The sequence below is a fragment of the Python bivittatus genome, unplaced genomic scaffold, assembly GCF_059951505.1.
Source record: "Python bivittatus isolate LINGU-HERP-01145 unplaced genomic scaffold, Pbiv_v1 ctg000080_np1212, whole genome shotgun sequence".
Taxonomy (NCBI): Eukaryota; Metazoa; Chordata; class Lepidosauria; order Squamata; family Pythonidae; genus Python; species Python bivittatus.
This window is the reverse complement of record NW_028277035.1, coordinates 87,171,453-87,186,976: the sequence shown is the minus strand read 5'-3', so window position 1 is coordinate 87,186,976 and position 15,524 is coordinate 87,171,453. Positions and strand designations below refer to the sequence as shown.

General features: G+C 46.4%; 1 protein-coding gene across 1 annotated transcript; it reads left to right on the top strand.

Annotated features, from left to right (window-relative positions):
- Positions 1–21: 21 nt before the first annotated feature.
- On the top strand, positions 22–13,553 carry LOC148216772 (uncharacterized). The gene is made up of 4 exons (XM_088134561.1): positions 22–296; positions 3,126–3,255; positions 5,175–5,282; positions 6,890–13,553. The coding sequence occupies exons 2-4, from the start codon at positions 3,162–3,164 to the stop codon at positions 8,413–8,415; spliced, it is 1,728 nt and encodes a 575-aa protein (XP_087990687.1). The 5' UTR covers positions 22–296; positions 3,126–3,161; the 3' UTR covers positions 8,416–13,553.
- The last annotated feature ends 1,971 nt before the right edge of the window (positions 13,554–15,524 follow it).

Genomic DNA, 15,524 nt, shown 5'->3' with positions numbered 1-15,524 from the left:
CGGGGAGGCGGGGAGGCGGAGGACCATAAAGGAAAGCCAGAGAAGAGCCGGACTCGCGCTGGTGGGACGGGGCTGCCTCCTCCCTGCCCACGGACTCGGGCTGCCTCCCTCGCGGATTGCAAGCGGGGGGCTCCCCGCACCCCCTCCGCGCCTCCAAAGGCCGGGAGCTGCGCCAAGACGGCCCGGAGGGAAGACCTCGGGCCGGGAGGCGAGAGACTTCCTCATTGTTTGAAGGGCTCGGGTCGAGATCCTCGAGGGACCTGCAGCCCGCGGGGCTCCGGAGCCGAAGAGGGCAGGTAGGGGAGCGCCTCGAGGAGGAGGGGAGATCCGTGGGGAGAAGCGAGGGAAGCGATGCTCTCCCCAAAGAGCAGCCTTCGCTCTTCGCCCTCTCCCCGCCCCCTTCCACAATTCTCTCTCCCCCCGGGGAACGGGCGCGGGGCGGAGGATTGGGGGGCGGGGGGGGGGGGCGGCCGATCAGCGCTTCAAAGAAAGGGGCGGTGGGAAAAGCCAGGATCGGGACGGGAGGACCCTGGGAAACTCTGGCGGGAGACCCCTTCAGCTCCCTTCTCCCCGAACCGAACAATGGTCCCGCCCGCCCAAGGGGAATTCGGTCGCCTTCAAAAGTTTCCCAGATCGCTTTGGAGATCTGGAGAGCCAGATGCGTGGGAGCCCCTCCGTTCGCCGGGCCAAGGTTCCTTTGTGCAGTTCCCAGCAATTTACGACACACATGCCTCATACCTGGCTCTGTAAAGGCGCTTGGAAAATGTAGGTTTTGCATAAACACCCTAAGGATGTGAACAAGCATTGGGTCTTATTGCTCTAAGATGTCTGCTATTGCACGAAAGATGTGAGAAAGGATGTGGCTGATGGGATCCTGGTGTTTATAGAAGTTCCTCTAGGTAGCCTTGGATCTCCCTCTCTGCCTCAGTTTCTCTCCTTTATGAAATGGGAATAAGGAACGACCTACCTCACCCTCCTTTTTGAGATGGGGAAGACACCGGAGTGACTTAAGAAGGAGAACTGAAGCAATTGAGGATTTAGCCCAATTTTTATAGAGGGAGATAATTACTGTCATGTGTTATTATGAATGAAGCTCAGCACAATGAGGTGATGAAAATCTACCAATCGTCTCTTCTGGATCAAGAGACTTTAATACCTTTTTTCAAACCACAATAGCCAAGATTGCTATGTGGTTCCTCTTCATTGTTTTACATGCAGATCTGATTCACTCACCATGATTAATCGAAGGCGATTGGTTTGGTTTCGGCATAGTGTGTTGTGGTTTTGTCAATAAACGTTGATCGAGCAAATCATGATGTAGAATATGTGAAGCCAGCCACCTGTTTCTGGAGGAAGCAACTCTTGTTAAGTGCTGGATTATCTCCTTTTCTTCCAGGCATACTAGTTCACAAAAAACTCCGTAATTGTCCATGATTGCTTGCTTAACATTTTCAACATTATTCAGAGGCAAATGACTTTTAGAAAACACGGTATTTTTGGAGCAGGCCTTTGGAAATAAGGGATTCAATATATAGGGTTCATATAGATACTTATACATGTGCACACATAAACAAGCTATGATTCGATTGTCTGGTGCTCTGCTTTTTAAATTCCACTGTATGAGAATCAAAGGAGGGAGAGAGAGATTTGGGGAGCTTACTTTCTAACTCCCCTGCATCAGGCAGAGAATAAAAAATCTTCTGTGGGATGTGCCAGCTTGCTTCACACGGCCACTGACAGCCTCCATCACTACTGAAGACGCTCAGGTGTAAAACCTCAATAGGCTTCTTGCTATGGTGTTCATTATCCAGGCATTTCCTTGTATGCTATTTTGTTGCTAAGCAAACTGCTTTCTTCAAATCAGGATAATCCTTCATTAAAAGACTGAGGAGCAGTAGCCAGGTTTTCATGTGTAGGAAAGATGTAGGTAGGTTTGTTCACAGACATGTAGATACCTTGATTTCTCATTGCCCAGGTCTCTTGCATAACATAAGAAGGCCTATCAGAATGAATGAAATTACTGTGGATGTCATCACTTGAGTTGATAAGGACATTTAACCTTGTCAACTATGCATCACTATTCTACATTTTAATTATGCTTTGATTTCTAGCTTGCGCAGATCCTGACACCTTCCATCTGCAATGATTTGTTTGCAGCTCTCGTCACTTGATGGCTGACTGGACCAGCACAAGGTCCACTCATGGCTCAGGGACTGATCAAGGAAGCCTGCTCCTTCCCTTGTTGTGTTGGACTGCTATTCCCCTCCTTCAGGCTGGCTGGGAATTAAAGTTGTTGTTGTCCAAGACGTCTGGAAAGCACTAGATTGGAAAGGCTGCTACAAGTCTAAGAAAACTCCCATATCACAGAACTCATCCTCAACATGGAATGTCACACCATCAGAAGCTCAAACGTGAGCTAGGACAGAGCCAGATCTATCACTAAAAATAGCAACTTCATCTTGCAGGGATTTAACCTGAGTTTGTTTTAGTCCTTCCAGACCCTTACAGCTTCCAGGAATCAGGTCAGGATTTCCACAGCATCCCTAATTCAGTCTGGGGTGACAAGGTATAGGTGAATATCATTAATATACTGATGATATCTCATCCCAAATCTCACACCTGTCCCAGCCACAGAAATCAGGGCAGGGGTCCAGCTTACAGGAGGCAGAACTCAGGCCTCAGAGGACCCCCAAGGCATTGCCAGATTCACCTCATGAGACCCTGCCCAAGTGGAGTCCACATCTGTGTGAATGTGAGCAATTTAACCTGCAAAAAACCCTGGTCCCTCTCTGGCTAGGTAAAATGTGAGATCTAGTTCAACATTAGTGATGATTATGAACGGACTGAGAGTAGAGTCTATTTCAAGCATATACAGAGTTCAAGGTAGGAGCTCCAGGGTTACCTTACTCTGTAAATACCTATAACAAAGCCAAGTGAGTCTGGGCACCAAACTGATAATCTGGATGAAAATGAAAAGTTAGAAATTGTACTTAAAAAGACAGCATGTCCTGACTTCCAGCTGAGTGTTATTGCTGTTGTTGTTATTGCATAACCCTGATTATTAGCAATTGCCAGAAGAGGAGATGTACATGTCAATGGCGTGAACAACATTTTTCTTGTTTTAGGAGCCAGTAAATTGTCTGCAGGTGGCTTGGGACTGAATGATGGAGAATCAGTGGCTAGTTGTGGATCCTAAACAGAAGCCTGTTTACAAGGAAACTCACCAGGAGACCTGTGAAACTCTAGTGGCGCTGAGTAAATATAATTTTATTTGCTTATTATATGTATAACCTGTTTTTTCTTCAAGAGCACATGGTTATTCCTGTCCCCTTACCTTGTGGCGGTAAGGGCGGTGAAGCAACAATGCTTCACCCTTAATGCATCCGCAGTGTCTGGCAGCCTTGTTTCAGGTGATCCGTGCCCTCTTGGGTAACGGGGGGGGGGTTGTTTGGAGAGCCCCTTACAGGGCCGTGCGGAAGAATTTGCTCAGCATCCATCAGATAAAATCACTCAAATTTATTCTTAGCTGGCCTTAGGCCTCATTGCAGGTCCCAGGGAGATGCCTGGGGCAGTCTTGCCCTGTTATCTGGGAATGGTTTGAACCTGTTGGGCCTGAGGAAGTAGCACAGTGCTCATGACCGTGAGCTCAGCCACCTGCTCTTTAGATCCATGCCCCTCTGGCTCATTAAAGCTGCCTGGGGGTGCCGTGTGGGTGGGTTCTAGCGGTGGTGAATTCTTCCTTGGGTGAGGGGGTTGTTCCTTTGCCTCTTAAGGAGGCCTTGGTTCGCCCAAGAAATCATCGCTGGACCCCACTACATGGGACAATTTTCATCTAGTATCTAACCTTCCCTTTTTAGGGAAGGTGATGGAGAAGGTGGTCATGCAACAGCTTCAGAGGACCCTGGATAAAGCAGATTATCTGGATCGCTTTCAGTCAGGATTCAGGCCTGGGTATGGGACGGAAACAGCATTGGTCACACTTTTAGATGATCTCTGGCGGGGGCAGGATGGTGGTTTTGTATCCATCCTAGCTCAACAGCCTTCAATACCATCAACCATGGTGTCCTTCTGGATCGGCTTGGATTGGGGGTGGGTGGTACAGTATTGTGTGGGTTCTCCTCCTCTTTCTGGGGTCGATATCAGTCAATGGTGATTGGAGAGGAAAGATCCCACCCTCAGTCCCTACTGTGTGGAGTTCTGCAGCGTTTGGTAGTCTCTCCTTTCCTTCTCAACATTTATATGAAGCCACTGGGTGAGCTCATCCCAATTCTATATCTCTGCCCCTGGTGAATTAAGTGATGCTGTTGATGTCCTATTCCGGTTCCTGGGGGCTGTGAGGGCCTGGATGGGGAACAGGCTTTGGATGAACCCTGGCAAAATTGAGTGTTTTTTGGGTTTTAGGGCCTTCTGATTCTGGTACTTTGCCATTTTTGGTACTGGATTGGGTTACAAAGCCCCAAACAGACCCAGTGTGCAACCTGGGGGTCCTCCTGAACTTGCGACTCCTACTTGAGGAGCAGGGGCAATCGTGGCTAGGAGGGCCTTTGCACAGCTTCGTGTTGTGTGCCAGTTAGATTGGGAGGGTCTGCTTACGCTCACTCATGCCCTAGTCACCTCCCAAGTGGACTACTGTAATGCACTCTACAGGGGGCTGCCCTTGAAGAGTATTCAGAAGCTTCAGCTGCTGAAAAATAAGGCAGCGCAGGGAGTTACAGTATGCGTGCTCCTAAAATGGCACATGTTATACCTCTGCTCTGCGAGCTGCGCTGGTTGCTGGTTTGCTTCCAGGTCCAATTGAAGGTGCTGGTTTTGATCTCTAAAGCCCTACGTGGCATATTTGAGGAACTGCCTCTTCCTGATGACATCTGCCTGTCTCATTAGGTCTGACAGAAGAGATAAGTTGCAGGTCCCGTCTGTTAAGGAGCTACATTTGGTGGGATTAAGGTTGAAAAACACTGTATTAAGCCATCTTGTAATGAGTAGGTTTATGGGTGAGCATGTTGTGTAAACCCAGCCCATCATTACGTAAGTGGAATGATAAATTTTCTCTGGATGAACAAGGAGCTGGTCCCTGGATTGATGGTGGAAACTGCAGCTAAAGAGGAGAACAGATCAAAAAGAAGGATGGAATCACGCAACTCAGCAAAGCTAATTTTGGTTTTTTCCTCTTCAAGCAGGATCTCCAAGTTCCAAACCCAGTGAGATTTTCTTGGTGAAAGAGGAAGAGGAGTCTAGCATCCTGGAGCCTGGCAGTAGGGAGAACCCAAGAAGAGCCAGTTTAGGTGAGGAGAGGAGTGCACACAGGTAGCAGATCTCAGCTTCTCTCTTCAACATGCCTTCCTTCACACGTTATTGGGTTGGTGGGAACATGAACCTTAACTCCATTTATGCTCCAACCTTACATGGATCAAGTCAGTGGCCTTGAGGTAGATTTAGGCAAGAGTGCAAAGGGGAATTTCTGCACCCTCTGGCCCTCCAAAGGCTACAAAGAAGGCCAGGAAATGCTGCTAAATGGTAAAATAATCAAATCCGGATTGCCAAAACCAGAAAAATGAGATGTGAGGCAAAGCATTTATTCAAAGCTTTCCAACATAATGCCCATACAAAAGGTCTCACCCAGAAATAAACACACGGTGCATACATGTGGTATGTTGCTGAAAAAAGATCATTTTATTATCATTTGCTTATTTGTTTTATTTACATCCCACGTTTTGTACAGGAGCTGAAGGCAGTTACATAGCGCTCCCTCATCCTATTTTTCCCCACAATAATAACTTCATGGACTTAGAGAGAGTGACAGGCCCAAAGTCACCCGGGGAGCTTCTGCAGCTGAAGGTTGGCCTAGGACCTGGGTCTCCCCACTCATACTCCCACCCCTTCTCCTCTAAACCACACAGGTATCTTGAGAAACTGGAGGTCCAGACATTTGGTGATGTATTTGATTTGAAAGATAAGCCTTGAAATGTGGCAGTAATAATGGAGTGTTTTTTAAATAGAAAAGAGGTAGATGAATTTAGGGGGGAAAAATATTACAGGGCTTCTGACACCTAACTTGAAAAGGTCAGCCAGTTTGTCAGATGAGCAATTCTATTCAAGTTCAGTCTGCCTTTCTCCTAGCTGGATATCTATTACAATTTCACATGACTGGAGGTCACCACAAGAGGAGACAGAATGTTGGATGAGGAGGACTGGACCAAAACCCTAGATTGTGGAAATGATAGCTGACCCATGGGGTTTCTATTGCAATCAATATCAAATTGAACACCTCGCCTAGGGTAGGGTTCTCCAGCAGATTACTTGTTCTGCCCATTCTTGCAGTATTTCACTTGGCTCATTCCTGAGGCCAAGATGAAGATGAAGAATGGACAGATTCTTCAGTTACTGCCTTATATTAGATCAGTGTTTCTCAACTTTAGCAACTTTAAGATATGTGGACTTCAACTCCCAGAATTCTCCAGCCAGCCTTGCTGGCTGGGGAATTCTGGGAGTTGAAGTCCACATATCTTAAAGTTGCCAAGGTTGAGAAACACTGTATTAGATGAGGGAGGCACCTCATTCGCTGTGGTCTGTTTACAGGACAGTAACCTGAATGAGAATTGAAAAGTAACGATGCATGCATTTCCTTGCTGCTGATCCCTTTATTCTTCTGCAATCCCCAAGTCTCACAGCAAGACCAGAGAGGGGGAAAAAGACGGCTGCATGCTGGCTAGGGTGTAATACGGCTCGAAATAGGCAACCATGATTTAGAGAACGTAGCAACTGAAAGCTGAGATTTGGAGGAACCTAAGAGAATAAGTGCCAGTCCTATTCTTCAGGCTTTGGCCATTCCTTCAGCACATGGACTACCATGTTGGAAAGGTGATGGCCCTTTGTGTTTCCTTCCTTCCAGGTGAGGGATTAGGCAGCGAGGAAGAGGAAGAGAGTGAAGAGGAAGAGGTTCCGCAGCAGCACCGACCTGAGCTGCTAAAGCTGGATGCCAGGATGGTTTCAGGGAACTGCAAGAGCCTGCGCTGGAGGGTGGTGCAACCGTCTGGCAGCAGCAAGGTCCTAGCAGGAGAGGGGCCGCCCATCTTGGTCCTGCAGAAGGGCTACGAGTGTGAGGACTGCGGGAAGGTCTTCAGCTGCAGCTCACACTACAGCAAGCATCGGCGCACGCACACAGGCGAGCGCCCTTTCCATTGTGAAGACTGTGGCAAAAGCTTCAACGTTAGCTCTAACTTGTACAGACATCAGCGGGCGCATGCCAGTGCCAACGCCTCACCAGGAACTCCCTCCCCCGCCCTCCTGCCCACCCGGGGCTTGCCCTACCAGTGTGCTGAATGTGGGCGGTGTTTCCGCCGCAACACAGAACTGGTGACTCACCAGCGGCTTCACACTGGCCGGCTGCCCTTCCAGTGCAGTGACTGTGGCAAGAGCTTCTCCTGGAGTTCCCATTTTGCCCGGCACCTGCGCATTCACACCGGGGAGAAGCCCTACCCCTGCAACGAGTGTGGCAAGAGCTTTAGCCGCAGTTCCCACCTCTACCGACATCAGCGCACTCATGGCACCAATGCAGCCGCCAACGTGACCCGGGCCTACATCTGTACCTACTGCGGGCGCAGCTTCAGTACCACACTACACTTCGACCAGCACCAGCGTACCCATCGCGGCCGCAAGCCCTACAAGTGCACCCTTTGTGGTAAAGCCTTTGCCGATGGCTTGGCACTGGTGAAGCACCAGCGCCTGCACTTGATTGGGGGGGACCAGAGCCACCAGTGCTCTGAATGTGGGCAGAGCTTTGGGGGGCGGTCCCAGCTGGCCCGCCACCGCCGCCTCCACGGCACTGCCGATAAGCCCTTTGGTTGTGGGGAGTGCGGGCAGAGCTTCAGCACCCGCAGTCAGCTGGCTCAGCACCGGCGGCTTCACATCTCTACTGATAAGCCGTACCACTGTGGGGAATGCGGGCTCAGTTTTACGTGGAGCTCCCACTGGGAGCGACATCGACGCATTCACACAGGTGAGAGGCCCTACTCCTGTGGGGACTGTGGCAAGCGCTTTGGGCGCACGTCCCACCTTTACCGACACCAGCGCACCCATGCTGGGGGACAGCCCCACATCTGCCCGGACTGTGGCAAGAGCTTCAACAGCACCTTGCATTTCCAGCGCCACCAACACGCTCACCACCTCAACCCAGACAGTACACAGCTCCCTGCCCATGCATGTGGGAATTGTGGCACGCCGTGTGCTGATGCCTCCGCTTTGCTCAAACACCAGTGCGTGCACGTGGATGAGAGGCTGTATCCCTGCCCCCAATGCGAGCAGCACTTCCGTGGGACCTCACACCTTTACCGACATCTCAGAAGTCATGCTCACCGGGCAGAAGAGACAATACTGAGACCAGCTTCCCCACAGTATAAGGAAGTTGAACTGTGCTAAGGAGAGGAGGGGGTTAGAGAGAAGCCCACAATTTTGGCTAGTAGTGCTCCTGGCTAGAATTCCCCAGGTGTTGGCCCAATCCAAAATCCAATGTAAGTGATCCTATTCAGATGGGTCTTTTGGCTTGGCGTTCCATATTTCTTTCTGGGGCATAAAGGAAGGAAACTTAGAACCTCTAGAACCGAGGCAGAATTAGTAGCAAGATGGAAACAGTTTCAGGGTTTTTATCAAGACGTTAAAGACAAAACCATTCATCCTGCCAGCAGGTACCAGTACAGATAATCATTTCCCCTGCTCTGTGGCTGCTCTCTCTTGTGTCCAGAAGGCACTAAAATCCTATGAGAGAAGGGTGGGCTCACCGAGGTGGGCTGTATCTGTGGATCCTGCATTCCTTTGCAAGGACACTTGGCTATACAGAGTTGTGGGTCCTTGCAAATGGGTCCTTGCAGCAGGCCAAGGAATCTATCCCATAGTCAAGAAAGAAACCATGGTCATTATTCATCAAGGGTAGATTTTGGGTTTGGAATGAAACAATGGGGAAATCCTACACAGCTTGCAGGAGCTCAGTTAATCAACGTTGACAATTAATTTGCCCAACTCATTCAGATGGTGATATAGGGGTCTTTGGATTATCCAGTATGTTTGTGGCAAAGATGGGAGTAGATCTGACTAAAGGAAGAAGTGATTGAAAGCTATAACATTCAAGTGGGAGGAAGCACAAGAACCTATCTAGTACCTAGAGAAGTGTTAGACTACAACTCTTACAATTCCTGGCCACCATGGCCATTTAGCCACATCTGGAGGGCATCAGGTTGAGGGAGGCTGATATAAAGTCAGCTGATACCATATTTGGTCAAGGTTAGTGTATAATATGTTGGCTCCTCCCATGAAAAGTCCAGATGGCACCTTCCCTCCCACCCTCATTTGCAGAGATTTTCTGCACAGCCATCTGCAGTGAAAAGATGGTCAGGATTGTCCAGTGCAGAATATCCTGATGACTTGCACCCAATCTTCTCTGGTCTCCAAACTGGTCACTGACACACTGCATCCAAGGTGGGTGCCTCATCTTGTCTCATAAGAGCAGCCTCTGCAACACTGGACCACAGCTGTCCACTGTATCTCTCATAAACATGACATTGGCATCACAATCAGTTTTGTGAGGATTAATGGACAAAAGTATGGGATTAATGCCCAAGAATTTGCCCAGGCCCACCCTTCCTTGTGCTCTAATAGGGAGTCATTTAAGGGGACAGGCAGCATCACAGCAGAAGCTTTACCTACACAACTTTCCCCTGCAGCTAAGCTATGATATTATGCAGACGTTATACTGCAGGATACTGCCAAGAGACAATAACCTTAACCAAGGACTCAGTACATACTTCCCAGTTCCTGAGCAATAGGGATCTCTTTGAAATGCCCCACCCTTGATCTTTGCAGAAGTCATCTCATCAGCGTGGTCACAATTGAGGCCTGGGAGATACCTGCAGCAGAATGAAATGACAGTCCTGGAGTGGTAGAACAGATGGTGTGATTTCAAAGAATAGGAGGGGGGGTGTCACATTTTGTTAAGTTCCCCTGCAGCTGGAGTGTCTGCAAGTGTGGTAAAAAGTCAAGGTGGCAACTGCAATAGCACAGTCAAAGCTCTACCTGATTTTTATGTGTCTTGCGTGTTGCACATAAGAAAACAGGCAAAGCTTTCATTACATAGTTGTGGCTGCCACCTTGACCTTTTTGACCATACCCTGAGGATACCCCTGCCCTGCAGAAAATGTAAAAACCTAGCACAACATGGAACAAGCTGGGATGGAAATATGGTCTCTAGTTTGCTACCTTTTATCCCAAAGAAGCTTTTATATAGGGGCACATTCATATAAGACATGCCTCCAACTATAGACTGAAATGTTCTACTTGTGGACAAATCCTGATAAAATGCTCAAACTAAACACAGTTTGGTAGGATATTTGGTCCAGACAGTGACCTTTCCTCTCCTTGTTCCAGATCTCCAACTCATGCCTCTTCTTTTGACTGTGGCTAGTTGCGTTGTGAATTTTTGGTAATCTTTAATTTAATAGTAGCCTGTCATGAAACTCAACAGGTGAATATAGCCAATCAAATTTTGCAACCATTTGAAATCCAGAAACCCTATGAGAACAACTAAAAGGCAGTCCAAGCTCTACCTGTCTTCCTTCTCTTGCTATAATAGGCAAGAGAATTTGGGGAAAATCATAATTAAAAAATTGAAGATGATATTAAGCTGAAGTTTTCCCCAATTTACATAATATGTTGTTTGTGCATCTGGGTTTTTCTGGAGAAACTCTCTGTAGTTGCTCAAAGTTAACACTGACTTGATGGCACATCATCCATCCATCAGTCGATCCCATTTGGGATTGCATTTGCACTAGCTATTTATTTATCCTGAAATTTGCCCTTACTTACAGGAGGGTTTGTATATTTCAAAATGAAACTAGTTAAATTCTTACCAAGCTTTAAATACTTTAAAATACAGCTGCTGATGATGGCTGTTGTGTTAAAAGAGCATTCAGAGTCTAGGTATAAATATAATCTAGACCAGTGTTGTCCAAACTTGGCCACTTTAAGATGAGTGGACTTCAACTTCCAGAATTCCCCAGCCAGCCACTGATCTAGATACACAACAACATATGCTCAGAATGGAACATATTGTATTTCCTAACACCAGAGTTGTGATGTTTATTTTTAGTGAAAATAAAAATCACAACAGGCAAAGATAGGATAGTTTTCCATTAAAAAAAACCCTACCCCCTACTTATACAACCAATTTTGCTACCTCATCCTGCTATATCTATGGCCCCAGAGCCACTGCTGATCAACCCAACTCTAAACTACAATTATGAACCTTTACAAGTTGCTGATTTTGCTTTACTTCATGACGGCCCCAGCTATTCATAGGGATAGATTTATATGACATTTAATTACACCATCAGCATAAAACGGTGAAGGTTTCTTGGACTGGACTATAAGGGATTCCATATTTGAATATATCTCCATAAATACAAAGAATATACATGCAGAATTTTAGACCCAGTAAAAAAACATGGGTCAGATTCTTCCCTGCTATATTAACTTCTGTGTGCAGAGATTCTATCCTGCCTCCTCCCTCCATTCCCATGAGGGCATATTCAAATATGATCTCATCTTTCTGCAGCCCAAAATAGTATATTTCAGGTTTACCACTTGATAGAATGAGTCCAGCTTCCTTCTGAGCCAATATTCCGAAAAGTGGATCAAAATAGAGAAGGTTATAAATTAAACAAAGCTGCCTTATAATGAACCAAATCGCGGGCCCACCTTACACAGTATTTTTTACTATCACTAGCAGTCATCCTTCAGAGTCTTCCTAAGTCCAGTGATTAATATCCCTTGATGAATCTGTTAGAGATCGAACCTGCTCATGCCCTGTGGGGACTTATTTATTCCTTTGACAATGGACCTTGGACTGGACAGTAAGGGAGGTCATCATGGGTGAGTCGATTAGATAGAGAAGACGTAGAATGGAACGGTGTTAGGATCAAGGGACCAGCCCTTCAATGGATGTGGATAGTTTGCATGATCACAGTCCACAGGCCCACTGGAGCAACCACACCAGTTCTCCATCAGGACTGTTGGTGATGCCTGGCTGATGCTTCGCTGCTCAGTGCCTCAGGTCTGGGAACAGCAACCAAAAGAGCAGGGAGAAAAAAGCAGGAAAGGTCTATTGGGACTGAACAGTTTTGATCTGATGCTGTTCAGCTCAAAGAAGGCAGGAGAGCCCAACCACCAGAGGCAAAGCCTGCTCTCACATACAGTCCTGCATGAAAGAGATGCTTGTCTGCCTTCTTTGCACATGCCCCTTGCCTACAGATTATGCATGTCCCAACTTTGTTCCCCCTCTTAGGGAATCTCTGTCCTCATTCCCTTTCCTTCCCCACCACTTCATGCCTCCCTTCTCATCTGCCATACAGCCCTGCGCAATATCTGGACATGCCAAGTTGATCATGTTTTCTAGAGTGCAAATTTGCTGTGAATGCAACAGAAACTCCAGTCAAGCCCTCGGACTCCATTTCTAGATTTGCTGAGACTGCACCATAAGTAAGGGAATGTTCTGATGCCCAAATGAGGAAACCTAACTGTGATCAGTCAGAAAAAGTTTAAGCTGATTTGTTCCTCCTGACCCTTTAATAGAGGTTTAATGATCTGAGATCAGACACAGGAAAACATCTGGAGCACAGAATGCTGGCTAATCACTGCAAACCATAGTGGTGTTAAAGGAACAGCTGTAAGGGCCTTCCCCAATCTATCATTCTCCAGTTTTGTTGGATCATGCAGGCTGATGGGTGATGGGATCTGTATTCCAAGTCATTTGCAGGGTCCTGCTTTAGGGAAGACTGCACTAGAAGGATTAGTTCAAAAGTCTGGGATCCTGTTCAAATTGTCCATCTCTTCATTTTAAGGGGCAATCCAGCATAGAGGGAATTTAAATGTGATATATCTGGTTTCCAAAGAAGAGTCAGCTCTGTATACTTGATCACCTTGAACAAAGGTTGTTTGCTGTTCTGTTCCATTCCATCTTGCTGGGTGAATCACACAATCCCATTTTGATCTGAAAGATCCATTTATATATTTTATGACCCATCTATTCCTGGTACTAATTTAGTATTAAGGCAATTGTAGGAGGAAGCGTTGAGGTTGGCTAGCAAGCAAAAGGTTCTCCTCAATCGATTCTAAATTAACCAGGTTCAAGGGTGGGGGAATCCCCTTCTTTCCTCTCCCTGCACAGTGAAGTGGGGAATAGCAATATCTAATGGCAATTTGTGGTGGGAACGGAAGTAGAAAACTCACACAGTTATTTTGATTGCCTCTCCCAGGATCTCAACAGGTGTCCACTGTTTTCAGGATGGATGAACCTTTCAAAAGGTGCTAGAAATTAGAGCCATCGCCTTTATGTAGGACGTAGCTCATGTGTAGAAATTGTGTGCCAACTGCAGGCCGTGGTCAGTGAGTCCATTGCTCCATGATTATTTAGCAAGGAGTTGGTGGTTTATTGTCCATAAGATGGGGCCTCTTCAATACAGCCGTGTCTGAAATGATCAGGAATCTGTGTGTGTTGTGAATCAAATAGACTAGGGGAATAAAAATGTTTCAATCAACAAATCTTGTTTTTATGCCTAGTGCAAGTTTTGTTCCTCCCAGAGTTTCTTTGGAAATATAAACATTGCCTTATTTTGTAGCTAAGGCCCTGGCTACAAAATCTTCCTGACTGGGTTTGCACATGGCACTAAATCCCAGCTTCTTCAGTCATGGTTTGTGGAATAAGCCACAATAAGCTGGGTGCATACAACATTTAAGAGAATTTAAATAAATCATGATTTATTTAAACATTTAAATAAATAATGATGATTTACAAACCACAGTGACAAGGTTCACATAGCAGGCTAAGCTAGAACCAAGCAAATTACATTATGGTTCAGCATGTCAACCCAGTCCTATCATTATAGTTATAAAGCTCTGATAAAACATTTAAATTCCCCTTACATTGTCATACATTGACTTTTTATCCTGCCCAGTGATGTGCCACACACAGATGCAGGCATTCACAGACAAAATGGTTCTTGTGTAGTTTCCCATTAACAAATTGGTTACTCAATTATATGAAACACAAGAAGGTTATCATTCTGCAAGGATGGGTATGACCTGCTAAGATCCTCCTCAGGGAATCTGCATACAGTGCCAGGAGAATCATAAAACGTCTGATGATAATTGCCTGCTTCACTTCTTGGTTGAATGACAAACTGTTGGTTGGGGAAGGGAAGCACAAAGAGTTGCAGACCAGAAAATACACAAATATTTACCTGCCCTGAAATTATTATTGTTCTGATGGGATAATGTAGACATCCATTGATCGATCATCAGTGATCAATCAATCAATCACTGGGGAACCTGTGGCCTTCAAAATATGGCTGAACTACAACTCCTAGCATCTCAAGAAAGGGATGTGAATTGAAGCATACCCAACCAACAGTTGTTTGTGTGTGGGTCCAGCAAATGGAAACCACTTCCCCAGGAGGCAATGGGTTCCACCATCAAACTGCTCTTCCTGAAATGTAGGTCATTATTCTACTTCTTATATTTGGGAATGACAGAAAGCAGAGTTGGACCTTCTTCTGTGTCACCCCAATCCCTAGATTCATCTTCTCACTGGAGGGGTCTGTGTGTCAAAAATGTCAAGATGGTGGCTGTGATGTCTGTAGAGAAGGCAGGGCTTTGATTGCAGCTGCCATCTTGATTTTCTAATTTTTTAAAGTTTATTTGACACCCCCCCCCCCGGAGATTCCTGCTTCTCAAGACTAAGAAGTCTCAAGACTTCTGTTTCTCTGAATCCTTCTTAAGATGGGGAGCCCAGATCAAGGTATCTTTTAGCCCTTCGAGGTAGACCAGACAAGAAGCACAACCAGGAGCATTAGCAGTATCTTTATTTGTAAGCTGACAATAAACAGAATCTTGCAACACTGAAAATATTTCTCCTTTCCCCTCTTTTTAGTCTCTGGAAAACTAGGGAGGGTCCCTTCTGAAACAGTTCCCGTGCTTTTCCCCCCTCTGCGGACTGAGCTACCTCTTATCAGACGGTTGCCCTGGCTGTGGGTCTTCCTCCTGTCTCCCAAGGTCATTCCCACATACCATCACAGTATCATACTTGAAGTAGGGTCTTGCTAACACAAAATTACATCAACGACAACTAATATTAATTCCCCTAAGTGTGCCTACAATTGTGTCTTCTTTTCTGGTAGCCATGTCACTATGTTGACTCTGGTTCAGCATGTACTAAGACTCCATCTCTAAGATTATATCTAGTATTATTAATCCTCAAAGGACTATTGTGTTCAAGGACATCTAGTCCAGCCCTCTGCTCTGTATGAGCACCACAGGCTTTAATGCAACTACAACAACCCTGAGAGGTGTTTCTCCTGATATTTTGGCCCAAATCTTACCCGCTGTCTCTGGATTTGCCTTCTGGAGCAACTGAAAGCACCTTTGTGTCATCTTCTAACGGCACACACATCCTTTTGTTGTTTGAAGCTACTTTGTTCTTCGAG

What these genes read in the sequence shown, in the direction of transcription:
- LOC148216772 (XM_088134561.1), top strand. Translation starts at nt 3,162, where the DNA reads ATGATGGAGAATCAGTGGCTAGTTGTGGATCCTAAACAGAAGCCTGTT. An exon ending in TGAAACTCTAGTGGCGCTGA is followed by an intron (nt 3,256 to 5,174) that starts GTAAATATAATT and finishes TTCCTCTTCAAG; the next exon opens with CAGGATCTCCAAGTTCCAAA. An exon ending in CCCAAGAAGAGCCAGTTTAG is followed by an intron (nt 5,283 to 6,889) that starts GTGAGGAGAGGA and finishes CCTTCCTTCCAG; the next exon opens with GTGAGGGATTAGGCAGCGAG.